The 15,676-nt window shown below is 41.7% G+C and overlaps 2 protein-coding genes and 1 long non-coding RNA gene across 17 annotated transcripts; 1 reads left to right on the top strand and 2 right to left on the bottom strand.

Annotated features, from left to right (window-relative positions):
- Positions 1-1,550: 1,550 nt before the first annotated feature.
- On the top strand, positions 1,551-8,916 carry dram1 (DNA-damage regulated autophagy modulator 1). Its single transcript, XM_048972307.1, has 7 exons — positions 1,551-1,895; positions 2,693-2,760; positions 3,447-3,583; positions 4,286-4,463; positions 4,874-4,932; positions 6,927-7,019; positions 8,742-8,916. Exons 1-7 carry the CDS (start codon positions 1,765-1,767, stop codon positions 8,778-8,780), a joined length of 705 nt encoding a protein of 234 aa, XP_048828264.1. The 5' UTR covers positions 1,551-1,764; the 3' UTR covers positions 8,781-8,916.
- On the bottom strand, positions 7,081-8,665 carry LOC125705941 (uncharacterized). Of its 15 annotated transcripts, none has more exons than XR_007381785.1 (7): positions 8,400-8,449; positions 8,215-8,362; positions 7,706-8,184; positions 7,486-7,670; positions 7,379-7,450; positions 7,161-7,308; positions 7,081-7,123 (listed from the first exon to the last, which is right to left on the bottom strand). It is a non-coding gene; the product is annotated as an uncharacterized LOC125705941 (long non-coding RNA). The 15 variants fall into 15 exon arrangements; XR_007381792.1 differs by having other exon boundaries at positions 7,198-7,308; XR_007381804.1 differs by having other exon boundaries at positions 7,379-7,522; positions 7,706-7,742; positions 7,780-8,184.
- Positions 8,917-9,015: 99 nt separating the features above from the next.
- Positions 9,016-12,870, bottom strand: washc3 (WASH complex subunit 3). The gene is made up of 7 exons (XM_048972315.1): positions 12,728-12,870; positions 12,398-12,496; positions 12,240-12,305; positions 11,845-11,970; positions 11,515-11,622; positions 11,339-11,403; positions 9,016-9,894 (listed from the first exon to the last, which is right to left on the bottom strand). Exons 1-7 carry the CDS (start codon positions 12,776-12,778, stop codon positions 9,804-9,806), a joined length of 606 nt encoding a protein of 201 aa, XP_048828272.1. The 5' UTR covers positions 12,779-12,870; the 3' UTR covers positions 9,016-9,803.
- Between the last annotated feature and the right edge of the window lie 2,806 nt (positions 12,871-15,676).

Here is a 15,676-nt window from a genome sequence, read left to right as displayed (position 1 = left end):
CTCATGGCTAGAGAAATGAAGAAACAACTCCTCGCTGAAGAGTTAAAAACATCACCCTTCGTTTATTGCAGTGTTTCTCAAACCAGTTTTTGCTCCCTTCCAATTACCTGCGAGTTTGGAGAGACCGAAAACGTAGACCGCTGGGGGTCCAGTGTGGGAATCTGTGGCCGCATGCGCACTAGGTTTCACGTATACTCCAATAGTTTCTGACATTTACTGTTTTTGTGGATTTACCCACGGTATGGGCGTTATAATTTCTATACTTTTTAACTTAAGGAAGGCCCCAAGCTAACGCTGGGCACTATAATGCATCGCCTACATGCAGCATCCCTGTATCAGCTAAATTGAAAGAGGAGCGTCTTTATTTTTGGCGGTATTAAAGATACTATTATGGGGATTGCTGAATACCGGAGTATACCGCAATATCGTCAAATCGCACTAGCCTATTTGCCATGACCGGGGGAGTTTTGGCAGCGAGATAATTGGAACGTGTTTTGCGCTATAGTCTAGTCTCGTATCCTTGAAAGATCATTTCTGCACGTTATAGTTTGCATGGGCAGCACTAACTGCTCTGGAAGGACGGGATGAGTACTGGTTTAAGTTTGGGCTCCCATGAGCCTGTTTGGGTCAGTTATGCATGTTTATGATTATCTCTGTTCAAGGTCGTTCCAGTTAAAAATGTGTTATTTCTGTAAATTGTAAGGGTTAGTGTATACAGCTGTGTTATAATGCTATATTAGTATGAGGTTAGTATTTTTGGGTGGACCACCGTGGGGGTGTGACATGCAGCTCAATGGGGTGGCTGCTCATGGTATGGGGGAGTGCTGGTAGATACGGCATTGTCAGCTAATCCTGGAAGAGCAATTGCAGATCAAGTTGTGTTACTATTCAGGAGTTCCTGAAGTTGTCGAATAAACGCGTTTTGCCTTATTTAAGTGGTATCTTAGCCACGTTTTTTCTTCCGTCCATCCAGACATGTTCGTACGGTATTAATAGATGTGTCAAACCGCATGTGACGCCTACAGCGGAAGTAATGAGGGCGAAACGTTCTTAAGAAAAGAAGAAAAGCAGAATAGACCCATCAGCAAAAGAACCGTATAATAACAACCCACCACGTGATGGGGCAAATACATATGACAATGAATATTACTTCGAAACAGACTAAACAGCTTTGGAAAAGTAAGAAAACACTGTATATGTTTTCAAAATCTGCATTTTACAATCCTGGTTTAATCCTGCCGGCAGAACCTCATAAACCCTCAAAAGTAATAGTTAATATTAAGTGGTGTGAAGTGCTAGAAAGAAATGTGCGAAGACACAAAGCAAAGAAGAAGCCCTCCATCAAGGAAGAGCAGAGACGAGTCAAGCTGGGTTTTCAATATTTAACACAGGCGCATATACTCATAAATTGAGAAATTAGTGAAACTGAATATTTTGTTATACTAAATGTTTCTTTTTTTTTCCAAAGCTGTATATTCAGCAAAAGCACAACGTTCATAACTAGGACTTGTTAGAACTATTCACTGATTACATTTCAGAGGTTGTACGGGCAATCAGGAAGAGAGATTTGCGGTTGCATCGTCATTTAAGCGATTAAAAGCGCCCCTCTTTCATACCAGCCCACGTGACACTTGGGTCGGAACTTTTTCTCTTCAAAAGTTTTGTTCTGTAAGCGTCACTGATTTCGTTTGACTGGACAAAAACAGTTTCCACATGAGACGCTTCTTCACTGTTACTTGACGGCCAGTGCACTTTGAAGGCGTGATGGTTTGGTTCATGGAAGGAATATGCGTTTTACCAGTTTTTTTGGTGATATGGTCCTCCTCTACATTCTTAATTTCGTATATTGTCGCACTCTTAAGAGGTGATGTTGACGTTATTTTCCCATATATAAGGTGAGTGCTTTTGCGAACATTTTAAAGGGCGGTATTTATCACTTTATTCGCGATCGTTAACAATAGCCGAAGTTTATTACCCGTAACGGTTCTTTGTCGAGAGGGTGGATTATACTGTGTTAACTTAAAATTATATTAAACTCTCATTGATCTGTATTAACTATCACCTATTTCTCGCTTGTTTAAATGTCTTCATATGCGCCGTTTTCTGCCATATGGACTGTGGAGATTCCGGGCTGAGAAAAAGAAAATAAATCAGTTTCGTTTTCACCCGAAAGTTTACTGCTGCTGGTGTATGTGCATAGCTACAGATGTTTTTTAGTTACTAATGTTACCACTGTTTTGCAAGATTTATGACTGTATTTTGTATTGGATTCATATTATATATATTTTTTCATCATTTGGATTAAATATCGTGTATAACGTAACCCGTCAGCTGTATAATACAACATTTTTTCGATACTTGCGAACTCAGTGGCCTATAATACTACAGTACGAGTAGGTAGCAAGTATAGCGGTAAATATTATGTTGCATACAAGACGACAGGTCGGCTTTAATTTACCCTGTGCATTAAAGGAAAATTAAACGGTTCCTTTGCTTCCATCCAGGAAACCATTTCCTGCGACTAAGTAGTTCTCTTTCATATATGTTTGTTAAATGAATAATTTGTTAAGTCATTTGTTAATATATATGTCTCTAAGTCTTTGGGGACAGTGCATAACTGTAAAGAACATTGAATAATGTTGCATTTCATCAAAGATGACAAAGTGACAATGAAATGTCTGATCCTCTCTAGTGACACCGGCACTAACCCCCCAGAAAGTGGCATTTTTGGACTGATGACGACTATCGGTGCTTTTGCAGGTGAGTTAAAATAGTCTATAAAACCCTGTATTACTGCAGTGTAGTAATGATGAATGGCTAAAAAAAGGCCTCGAGGGGCCACAGAGGGGTGTGGATACCCGGGCAGATTCTAGGAACACAGCTAGTCCCATAACATGTACTTAGCCAGTGATTCTGCACATTTTGTATTTTGCTCCCCAAGAAAGATGTAGAACTGAATAGATCTTTAAAATTCCACACTTAGAACCTCAACCATTTTTTATTTCATTGTAAAATTGTACTTTTTGACTTTCTGCATTATTTTATTGCTGGTCCCCCTCAAACAATAAGAAAGACAAGTAAGAGGGCGGGCCTTTCTCCCAGGTAGGAGGGATGTGAGAAGCTTCAAAGCTTTCCGAGCAAGGAAGGTTAGGTCATGCCTGCACTTGTATGTCTCTCTTGCTGGGAAATCTGATCATCTGAAGAACGTTGAAATACCGCAGCTGCAACTTCCCATTTACGGGCTATTGAAAGCAGGATGTGGTGGCATGATGGAACTCTGGGTCAAGCACACTGACTATTTGGCCGCACATGTGATTTGCATTCTTTCGCTATACTGTCATGAAATGGTTTTTTGGGAAAAGTCCCAGTGTTACTCAACAGCATTTGGAAAGAAACACGTTGTTGTTTCTTTTTGTTGTGAACTTCATTCTCTGGGTGTTTTCCAGGATTAGCCACCATATTTGCCAGGTACAAGTACGTGGAGAAGATATGTGAGGCCACGACTAGGAGTCGCCTAAACCGCATTGCCTTCTGTTTTGGAATAACCTCTTGCTTGGGAATGTGCTTCATTGCTACATTTCAGGTATGGAATTGTTCTAATTCATGGTTATTGCTTGTTCATCTCATTGCACACAACTGAACTCGTTTGTAATCCCTTCCAGGTTTTGTACTTCCTATTACACAAATATGCTACACTGTTGAACAAATCATGGTGGCAGATGTATAGTGGAAAGTGAACCAATAAAGTTTCTATGGCTCCAAACACACTATTTTCCCATATTCTATGTCATGTTTTAATTAAGCATTCGATACGTAAGGGCAGACACATATATACACTAGTAACTTGGACAAGACAAGGGGCAGGTGTGGGCCATTACTAAGCAACTAAATACTAGGGCTAAGAGTTACAAGGAACACAGAGACAAACAGGATGGCCAGTGACATCTGCTGGCCAAACAGGGAAACAACATGCAAGACAGGGACTGATCATGGCAGTTCAGCTTGATCAGCATGTTGTATTATTTTTTTATTTTTTTCAGACAGCAATACTCTCATACTTCACACAGCAGATCTCAGGCTGCTCTACTCTCTTTAATCATTAACTGACTTGGCATCAGATCAATCATCAGTCATTTCGATTTATAAGCAATTAGGAAAGAAATGCTTTGTGGGAAAGTCAACTCAATGTTGGATGCCCTAAGGAGGGTAGACCCCCACACCAGTGTGTAGTAGGTTCTTTGCCTCATTGTGTGATGCACCTATTTGGATCTTGGTGTTGTTCCAGGAGACCCAGAATCCATTGGTGCACGATATTGCTGCTCTCACCGTCTTTCTGTCAGGAGAGACCTACATCATCCTCCAGTCCATCATCTCCCGCAGAATGTACCCTTATTGGTCCTCCAGGACTGTGTGTCTCAGCCAAACTTTCATCTCCGCCATTTCCGTCTTTGCTTCTGTGACAAGTATCCTTTGCTGCCTTAGACACCTTAAGCACTTGCCTTCGAACAGCCAAAGTGCCGTGGTGTGATGTGAGGGAAGCGGATATCTAGGAGTGTGATTTGTCTGTTATGATCAACTAAAGCATTCGACTTGGCTTGAAACTGTGTGGCCTAGCTGCACTGTAAAAAATAGCCTGCTTAGTTCGTAAGCAGAGGAGTGTCTGTATATGTTAGTCTAAGTGTAACTTTAATATTCAAAGTCTTACCTTGACTACCACTTTGCAACCAGCCTCTCTCACGTTAGCTATCTTTGTGACTGCGAGTTATAAACTTTTCACTGCCATATTGACCTGCACCCCACAGAAATCATCCTCTTGATTTGAGATTACAACACTGTGTTGTGTTGAGGTTCTCCTGAACTTTCCCTCCATCAGTGATCGTATGTGGAGTGCTGGTGAAGTCCTCCAAGCTGCACTGGAAGATACATAATGAGGTAATACGTCATACTACTGCATCGCTGCACCAAAGGAAGTTGAATAGAATGCACTTTAAAGCCATTTATTTTTCCGGCAAATCTGAAAAGGAAGGCGGTTTATTTTTGTTATTGTTTTAAGACTTCTGTTTGGAAGAAATAAATTTCTGTACTGAATAGCTGAATGTATGTTTGCAAACAATGAAAGAAACCCTGTGTTTGCAAACTGTGTAGCTCTGACTTACGACGGAACATTTAACCTCTAGATGTCTTTCATTTATATCTCCAACAAAACGTTCGTACGACTGCTCCGAACTCGTTCAGGGTTTGTTTTGTTTTCGCCGTGCCTTTTTAAATCCAAAAATCTTCATATAAATGTGCATACAAATGTTACTTTGTTACTTATGAAGTCTTTATGAATAAGGCCCCATATCTTTCTATTTTTAGCCAGAATAGCAATACATGATATAACTTCTTTGAAGTTATTTTTATTATATTTGATATAGAACTAACATTCAGAATTTGTTTGATTTTTCTAATGAATGAATTTCTATGTAAGAATATATTCATTGCATGGAGTCTGAGTTACATATGCACATACTGAAAAGTCAAAGCAAATACAGGCACCAACATGTGTGCATCTGCATGTACACCCCCTTCACATTTGCGGTATCAGTTATTTGTGACAACAATGCTGAAAATGATTTGGATCACATAAAATAATATAATATTTAAATATTAGTGAAAGGTCAACAATTAAAGATACGCTTAGACTATCAAAAGGTTTTTAGGCCCTACATACTACAGACGCTCCTCTACTTATGAATGAGTTACGTTCCGAACGGCTGTTCGTAACTTGAGATGTTCGTAAGTCGTTATTCAACATCATTTTAATGGTATACGCAAGTACTAAGAACTAGGATGCTGGGAGTTCGCACGCTACGCTGCTGCGCGGCGGGAATAGCAGCCAGAAGTCGTACTGGGCAGAATTGGCGCACAGGAAAAAATATTGATGTTGCGGGCAGCCCAATGAACACAATTTGAACTTGCAGTCCTCTTCATTCGTATGTCTGAAAGTTCGTAAGTTGAAAGTTCGTAAGTTGAAAGTTCATAAGTTGAAAGTTCGTAAGCAGAGGAGTGTCTGTATATGTTAGTCTAAGTGTAACTTCAATATTCAGTCTTGCCTTGACTACGCCTTTGCAACCAGCCTCTCTCACGTTAGCTATCTTTGCGACTGCGAGTTATAAACTTTTCACTGCCATTAACTGCATTTTTAGTAAGGGGGCCAAAACATAGTACTTTCAGTGTAACTTTGTACATAATTTTACATTATTTAGATGATTTGTATATTAGGCTTATATAAAAAGTTTAGGAGGCAAATGTAATTTGATCTGCAAAGTGTATACCATAGCACTGTTTGTTTAAACATTGATAATAAATAGACTTTTTATGTTATGAACGCCAGTTCAACAGATTTTAAATTTTTGTCTGTATCCGGCTTGTTGACTGACCGCATTAACAGCAGCAGTCACATGTTGCCTTTCGAGTCTTTTTAATTTCTTGTCAAACTGGCAAATGTACTGCAGCATAAAATGGTTTGCCGTTCCTCTACTTTGGACATTAAAACGTCTACACTTCGCTTTCTGAGAAATATCTTTTTTCTCTGTGGTTCATGGCTCCATCGTCATTGAAATGGTTTTGCAAACGTGCTGGTGAGAGTTTCACTTTCACAAAAATGTTTTGAGGGTAGAAAGAAAAATGATTGGTTATCTTCTTCGGAATGGGACAGTATCTTAAGTACCCACACGTGCAGATGTTTCTACTATATGTGGGATTTATAATTTGCATGATACATATTGTGGTTTATACAAGGTTTTTATAAATCTGACTTTTACTTTTCATATGAAAGGAAGAAGAATAATTTACAAACATTGTTTATAAATGTTTTTTGATTCACATCGCCCAGCCCTAGTGGGACCAATTCTAAGTGTCCTCTTCCTTTCTGTGGCCAACAGCAGTACATCCTCCATGTTGTCAGCGCTGTCAGCGAGTGGATAGTGTCCTTTGCTTTCGTCTTCTTCTTTTTTACCTACATTAGGGAGTTCAAGGTAATATTGCTTATCTTCTAATAATGTATCTTTGTGCATTTCGTTATTACTCTCTCCGTCTCTATACCTGACTGTATCCATCTCTACTCTCTACACCCCTATACCTGACTGTATCCATCTCTACTCTGTATACCCCTATACCTGACTGTATCCATCTCTACTCTGTACACCCCTATACCTGACTGTATCCATCTCTACTCTGTACACCCCTATACCTGACTGTATCCATCTCTACTCTGTACACCCCTATACCTGACTGTATCCATCTCTACTCTGTACACCCCTATACCTGACTGTATCCATCTCTACTCTACACCCCTATACCTGACTGTATCCATCTCTACTCTACACCCCTATACCTGACTGTATCCATCTCTACTCTCTACACCCCTATACCTGACTGTATCCATCTCTACTCTACACCCCTATACCTGACTGTATCCATCTCTACTCTACACCCCTATACCTGACTGTATCCATCTCTACTCTCTACACCCCTATACCTGACTGTATCCATCTCTACTCTCTACACTCCTATACCTGACTGTATCCATTTCTACTCTCTACACCCCTATACCTAACTGTATCCATCTCTACTCTCTACACCCCTATACCTGACTGTATCCATCTCTACTCTCTACACCCCTATACCTGACTGTATCCATCTCTACTCTACACCCCTATACCTGACTGTATCCATCTCTACTCTCTACACCCCTATACCTGACTGTATCCATCTCTACTCTCTACACTCCTATACCTGACTGTATCCATTTCTACTCTCTACACCCCTATACCTAACTGTATCCATCTCTACTCTCTACACCCCTATACCTGACTGTATCCATCTCTACTCTCTACACCCCTATACCTGACTGTATCCATCTCTACTCTACACTCCTATACCTGACTGTGTCCATCTCTACTCTGTACACCCCTATACCTGACTGTATCCATCTCTACTCTCTACACCCCTATACCTGACTGTGTCCATCTCTACTCTATACACCCCTATACCTGACTGTATCCATCTCTACTCTCTACACCCCTATACCTGACTGTATCCATCTCTACTCTCTACACCCCTATACCTGACTGTGTCTATCTCTACTCTGTACACCCCTATACCTGACTGTATCCATTTCTACTCTCTACACCCCTATACCTGACTGTATCCATCTCTACACCCCTATACCTGACTGTATCCATCTCTACTCTCTACACCCCTATACCTGACTGTATCCATCTCTACTCTCTATACCCTTATACCTGACTGTATCCATCTCTACTCTCTACACCCCTATACCTGACTGTATCCATCTCTACTCTCTACACTCCTATACCTGACTGTATCCATTTCTACTCTCTACACCCCTATACCTGACTGTATCCATCTCTACTCTCTACACCCCTATACCTGACTGTATCCATCTCTACTCTGTACACCCCTATACCTGACTGTATCCATCTCTACTCTGTACACCCCTATACCTGACTGTGTCCATCTCTACTCTGTACACCCCTATACCTGACTGTTTTCATCTGTTATATTGCACACTGCATAAAACCTTCTAAACAACTGTATGACGTACATATCAGTTCAAAGTTTCAGCAAATGGTTTATAACCATAGGCCATAAAACTTGACAAAACTGAGTAATGGGTAATCTGAAATAATGTTGTAGATTAATGATTACTACCTTGTATTTTTTTTCTTTTCCAGAAAGTCACACTGAAACTGAAAGTGTCAGTCCACTACTGACAAAATTGTTTTGTTGAATTTTTTCATTAGTTAATGGATAAAAATGACATGTTTATATTTTGACTTTTTTGTATAAAGTTGCACTTAACCTACAGACATATCATGCACTTTGAAATAAAACTGAATTCTTTTTACAGATGTTGGATTTTTATTACTCACAAACTATTGGATGTTGTATTAGTTTTTTCCCCAAAAGAACCCAACTATACCCAATTTATTTCTCATCATCACAACAGTAGGTTAGACACATTTTATTAATGAACACTAAAGCGCAGCATAGGCTCATGGGCCATGGATGAAATGTCCAAAACCCGACCCCCCAATTCTCCATTTAGTCCTCCTCGAAATTCCTCAGACACTCAAAACTCCCTGATGAACCAAACAAGCTCACATATGAATAGCCCATCAGAATCCATCACGAAACACTGGGGTTTAATTAGAACTCTTGTTTTAAGACAACTCGGCTGTCTCTAGTGACGACATCTAGCATAAATGCTGTGCTACACGGGGATGTGTTAGCCAATAAGAACTCAAAGAGACATATTTGGGATGAAACAGAACAGGAGCCATTAAGAGTAAAGAACAGCTGAGACAGACTCTGGATGACGCTACTTTGGACTTTCCAGCTCTTACTAATAACACCTAAGCTAGATCTTCAATCAGTAGCCTAGCTAGACTGAAAACTTCATTTAAGAACAAACCCCCTGATAAGTGCATGTCCATATTAGGCCTTCGCTGAGTCATGTGTCACATGTCTTTGGGTGTGACACACACCTGCAGGTGTTCACTGCAGTTACGCCTAGCAGGGGAGCCCCAGTATCTCCTTCCCGTTTCATTCCTATTACACCCAGTGATCACACATTGTTCCCCCCTGGGAGCGCATACAATTTGAGTTTCTACACCGATGTGGTCCCAGCCATCGCAGAACCGCCGGTCTGGCGTGAGCGAGAATGGTATAGGAGCCAGTGATGTTTATTCCAGTCTTTTAATGCTAAAGTGAGATGGCTGCGTCACGGGAGGAGATCAGTCGCTGAAGGATGATTCGCTGCCGGAGCTATTGTCTTCCTCGTCTACATCCTTCTTTCCTCCATCTGGCACCGGAGCTTCAGGATTACTGACGACGGAAATGGGGAAGAGAGATCCACCACAAAGTCAAACAGAAACAACGGGCAAAGCTGTTGTACCATTCAGCGACATACGCAAGCTGAACTGCTAAGTAAATAAACAGCTACATGGATGTGGAATCTGTGAAATTAAGCTTCGCTTAACGTTTTATTTTTAAAATGGGTCTAAGTTCAGATAATAGTTTGAAATATTGATTTTAAAGCCTTGGAATTAAAATGAACAGGACACTTCCCAGGATCGATATTTTATAACTTTTAAATACCACCTCTGAGAAGGATATGACAACAGTTCAGACAATGTTCTGGCTCCGCCCCCAGCCGTGCTAGTGGCAGGAGCAGCGTGTACAGGGAATTTGCTACTTAGAGCAATGAGCAGCGATGCACTAATACAGTAGCAAGAGTCCAAACATGCCAGGCAGTGTGCACAAGACTGAATGCCTTTAGTAGACGTGCCTGATATCTGGAGAAACAGCCCTTTGAAACCCGTAGGGGGTGGATTTCACATACATTGTCAATCACCGGTTAATTCCAGTAAAATACAGTAAGAGGCGAGTTGAAATCTGTGATTAGGTGCTGTTTTTGTACTGATCCCATTATAGCCCTATACTCACACCTGGGTTTGAACAGCAGGCCTAAAGGTTATCCCAAAAACCTACATATACACCGGCCCTTTGCAGATGAGATTGGCCACCCCTGCCTTAGTGCTATTCACTACTGCTATGCATGTATACTGTACATAATTATATCACTTATTCTTCCAGATAATCCATATGCCCACATATACAGTTACATATTCATACTTATATTTCTTAACCTTATTGTTGGTCTATGTCCTGTTACGAAGTCAGTGTTTCTCAATCTTTTTTTATTTTTTTTTTATGGCAGCCCAAGTTTTACCATGCTATGATCAAGCACGCAGTGAACTCTGCAATTTACGCCAATCGGTGCCTATCACACAAATCTGATTGGATGTGCCAGTGAATTTAAAATTAAGCATCTGTGGTTTGGCTTCTTGGATTGGTTGAGTGTTCACTAGTTCTGCACTCACCGGCTGCAGACCCGAAACCCATTTACATAGGTTAATTGGGGCTGGGAAATCTGATCATGGATCAGTGTAGGAGCTTGCTGGTTTTAAAACGCGTGCATTTCCAACTCTGCCTCGCGACCCTTTCAGAACTTGATTTGGGTCGCGACCTATGGGTTGAGAGGAGCTGTACTAAATGTTTGTCCTGTGTCCTCTTACCTTGAATTACCCAGTCTGCAGGGAACGCACAAGCAAGCATCTCACTGTACTTGTACTATCACAAATGACAAACTTTTTTTTTTTAACAACAGTCCCATCCATCTCAGATTTCATAGCCTCACATCAACAGCTGCAGTCGAAGAAACATCATTGTGGATGGAGGGGTAGAACTTTCCGGAAGGGGAACTTACTCCAGCAGGCTGGGATCCAAACCTTCGAGTATCATCTTGTTTTTTATGGCCATGACAGGAACACCCTAAGATTTGAAAAGATGTAGATTTACCCCCAAAACAGAGTAAACGCCGAGTATCGGAACACCAGCCCAGTTGACTTCCTCCCTGCAGTCCACCCTTGACTCCCAACTTACCACTTGCACCATCTTTAAGTATCTCGCATATCGTGGGTCTTTGGACACAGTCATGATGTTATCTCTACCCTCATCTGCCCGGTGTTGCTGTTGTGCTTCCTCTGGGTTCTGTGGAATTACATCAAACCACTGTGCTGTCGCATGATATACAACATGCTGATGAAGTTTCAAACTAACCATATGACAGGGATGAAATCTGAAGGATGGGAATGATTGGAAAAATTATAAAAACGTCATAGTATATTAACATTAAACCAAACAAAATATATGATAAGGTGCCTGCACACACTGGAGATGTTTAACTAGGTTAAGTAGTTTCTGCATGGATACCTCTGGAGATGACGCTGCTGTGGGGTTCTCTGACTGCCCAGACATCAGCACGGGGCCATTAGACTCAGCCTGTGCACGAGTGGCTCCCTCCACTCTCACGTCCTCCAGACCAGGGATAGAGGACAGCTGGTTGAAGAAACCATGACACAATTTCAGTTCCAGCTCAGAAAAGGGCAGTTTAACATACAGGCTTTGCCGGGCTACAGCCCAGAGACCTCTGGGTCGTAGGGGAACCTCTGACCATGTGCATCTGATGGACATCATGTGCATTTTCTCATTTAAAAAAATAATATTTTAAAAAAACAACCAACTAATGCAAACTACAATTAACTACAAAATAAAAGAACCAGTGCGGGCTAGACATACACATGATACACGAGACAAATACAACTAACCTTCGCTTCCAAAATGCTGAGAGTGGTTTCAATTTGCTGAATCCTAAGGGATATGCTGGCCAATTTCTGAAACAGACACAGGAACAGTATGTCCGCTACCCAAACACTAACAATGACCTTTATTATAATATCATGGACAGTTGGACAGGTTTATTTACCTCTTCACAGACAGTGGAAAACCGGTTGAGGAACCTGACCGTATGCACAATGAACTGGTTGAGAAACGCAACGACTCTTTTCTGCGGGATAGCCGGGACCTGAGGGATGGATCCGTCAATAAGATGCAGGCAGTCAGGCAGAACGCAAAGGGCTTAATGGCTCCAGAGCGAGGAGCTGTGCACTGGGAAACATTCGTCATATTCATGTGCTACATAAATAACTTTCCTTTGCATGTCTTCTTTTATTACAAAACGAAACGAGTGCCCCGTGTCAGTTCCGTTTACTGTGGAAGACGCAGACAGCTAAACCGAAACCAACGGAAAGCTCACCTTTGTCAGATCAACTCCCGAGCCGACAATCGGCAGACCGTCTTCATCCATGGCTATCTTTGTCGAAAGTGTGCCAGTGATCGTCAGTATAATCTCCAGCCACCTCGTACTGGCAGCCACTACTGTCAGCCTTGTGTCACGTGATTTTGTTACCCGGAAGTAGTTGATTGTATTTACCAATACCGCTAAATTCATTCTTTAAGCACTGACAATAGAAGCACATCTATCTCTTTAGGAATATTACCACTAGACGGAAAAGTAGCCTATTTAGTGTTTTTGTTTCCGTGATATTAACTTCTCTTATTATCATTGCTGTTGTTATATTGCAAAATAATGGCGCTCATTTGCTAAATGCTATGTAAATGTGTGTGCCCTGAGATGAACTACCATCCCGTCCAGAGTGTTCCCTGCTTTCCCCACTGTGCTGCCTGGGAGAAACTCTAGGCTTCCCCGGGAAGATATACTGGATAAACCTCTCGAAGGTGGATGCATGGACACCTACGTAAATGAATTGTGGTATGGTGATATGATATGGGATTGTTCAGATAACATGAAAACATTATTTAATCTGAAGATGAAACTTTACACGTATTCAAATAATTTACAGTCCCTCCAGTTACTGTTAGGTCTTAATTTTCGACTGTATTCCAAGTATTAGAAATCCTTTGCTTGTCCTTATGCGGGCACTAGATGGCAGTGGCGTGAAACGAATGAAAAATCAGCAAAGCTGTGGCTACGAAGTTAACAGTGCTAGTCTTTGTCCGGGGAATTTCATTAATTTCAGTACGCTTTCACAAGCAGGCTGGCACGAAGTGCTTTGCATTTCTGTTGATTTTGCATGAATGAGTAATATGTGTGACACTATGAGGAATGGCTAGTACATTTCTTTGTATTTTCCACGATGGCAATTACTGGCATAGTTGCTGTTGATCTATTAAATGTATTTAACATCTGAGAATTGCTATGGCCAAAGTTTAGGCTAAGCCATAACTTCTCAAGTTTTTAGTGACAGAATTGAAAAAAATTGACATCTAAATATATAGCAACGGTCACTTTCGTTTAGTAAAAAGGTCACTATGCACAGCATTGCACAGTTTGTTTCTTGCTGGTGATTATCCATGGAATTGCACTGACGTTTCATTTTTAAAAGGCAATCGTGGTAACCTATCAAGGAGGATGATGGACAATATGTGTCATATCCCAAACTGGCGTGAAACTTAACTCTATTTCAACTAACCACACCCTGAATAGAATTAACCCCCCCCCCCCCCATCCCAATTCATTCCAACCAACCGACCCCAAAACAGAACTTAAACCCAGGCCATTTCAAACCCCACTGCGTTCCGAACTCACAAATCAAAACAAACCTGAATCATACCCTGTCCAGGGATTGTTGGGAACAGATCAGTTTTAAAACCAACTGCAAATTGATTTATACGAGCCTCTAATTGCTTCAGTGTGTCCTGGACGACTCCCCGCAAGGGGGGTTGGGGTATGGGTGGCTGGGGGGGGTCTGGCTGCCCCTTTCGCTTTCACCTCCCCAGTGTCAAGTTGTAAGCAGCGCAGCCTTCATCTGATCCACCACCCCCCCCCCCCCCCGGCCCCTCTTGACCTTTAAACCCACCGGTTTGACCTCCCAACACACTACCACCCTCCATGTGCACTCTCCATGGCGCCCTGATCTTTTCCACCTTCCTCATACCTGCATCTCCATGCTGACGGTCACTGAGGGGGGGAGGGGGGTTGTGGATTGTCTCACGCGAATCTCATGAAATGTAGATTGCAGTAATACATTGGACAGGTCATGCAGGCAGAACATCTTTGCAGACAAAGATACGGAGGAGTGCACCACAGATCGTAACAAAGTTGGTATGATAGGATGATAGATCGTGGTAACATGGCTTTGTACTCTGGTTAGGTGGTGCGAGGCAATTCCATCTACTATAGGGGGGAGGGCTAAGGCCCAGTATCCAGCCCTCAGCTATACACGGGAGACTGGAAGCACGATTCCCTGAGGGTGAGGCTCTGTCGTTGCTGGATGAGGCAGGTTTCTGACCTCTAAACAGACTCAGGCCAGCCAGAATGCTGTGTGCATGTGTGCGTGTGTGGGTCAGATATACATTACACTGTGGGGACCAAATGTCCCTACAATGTGATAAAAACATGTCATTTTGACGTTGTGGGGACCATTTTTTTTCCAGTCCCCAAAAAGGGAAATTCAATTTTATGAAAAAAAAATGCCAAAAGACTTATTTTGTTTGGTTACTTAGTTAAGGTTAGGGCTGAGTAGGGGTTAAGGTTGCCATTGCTGGGATTAGGGTTTTGCCCATAGAGATGAATGGACGGTCCCCACAAAGATATGAGTACAGCTCTGTATGTGTGTGTGTGTGTGTGTTGGGGAGCAGTAGTGCCACACTATTTTGAGCAAACATCTCCTTTGTTAAATGGGCTTGGATTTGCCAGAAACATGCTGCAGGAGCATGTTAGCAATTAGTTTCGAAAAAGATTTAAAAATCAAAGCTGCAACTGATACTTTTGTTATTGAAGAGAGCTCCTTCCACTGAACACTGAGAAGTTGCCAAGAGTGCCTCTTAACTCTTAACTTTTCAGCATGAGCTTATTTTCTTTCGGTTTTGTCTCTTTCCTACGTAGAGTGATAATATGATCATTTCTTCTCATGGTCAGTCACTGCTGGACTCGACGTCTTTGGCCTGCCACATGGTAGCACATGACCACACAAAACCAAACTGGTTTGTTTTGTGCCTTTTCCTTGAATTTCTCAGCTGATTTACAGGGTGCTGGGGTTTCTTGTGGTCTAAATTATTATAAAACCAAAAGTGCTTTTTAAAGGGCCCAAGACAATGGAGTGCGAGTCAATGCACCATTTTACGTATCTTCTTGGGGATTCTTCATGGCAGATATTCCCGAGCTTAAGGCCCCAGTCGACGA

This window comes from Brienomyrus brachyistius, chromosome 1, assembly GCF_023856365.1.
Source record: "Brienomyrus brachyistius isolate T26 chromosome 1, BBRACH_0.4, whole genome shotgun sequence".
NCBI lineage: Eukaryota > Metazoa > Chordata > Actinopteri > Osteoglossiformes > Mormyridae > Brienomyrus > Brienomyrus brachyistius.
The sequence above is the reverse complement of the archived record's forward strand: the minus strand, read 5'-3'. Positions and strand labels throughout refer to the sequence as shown.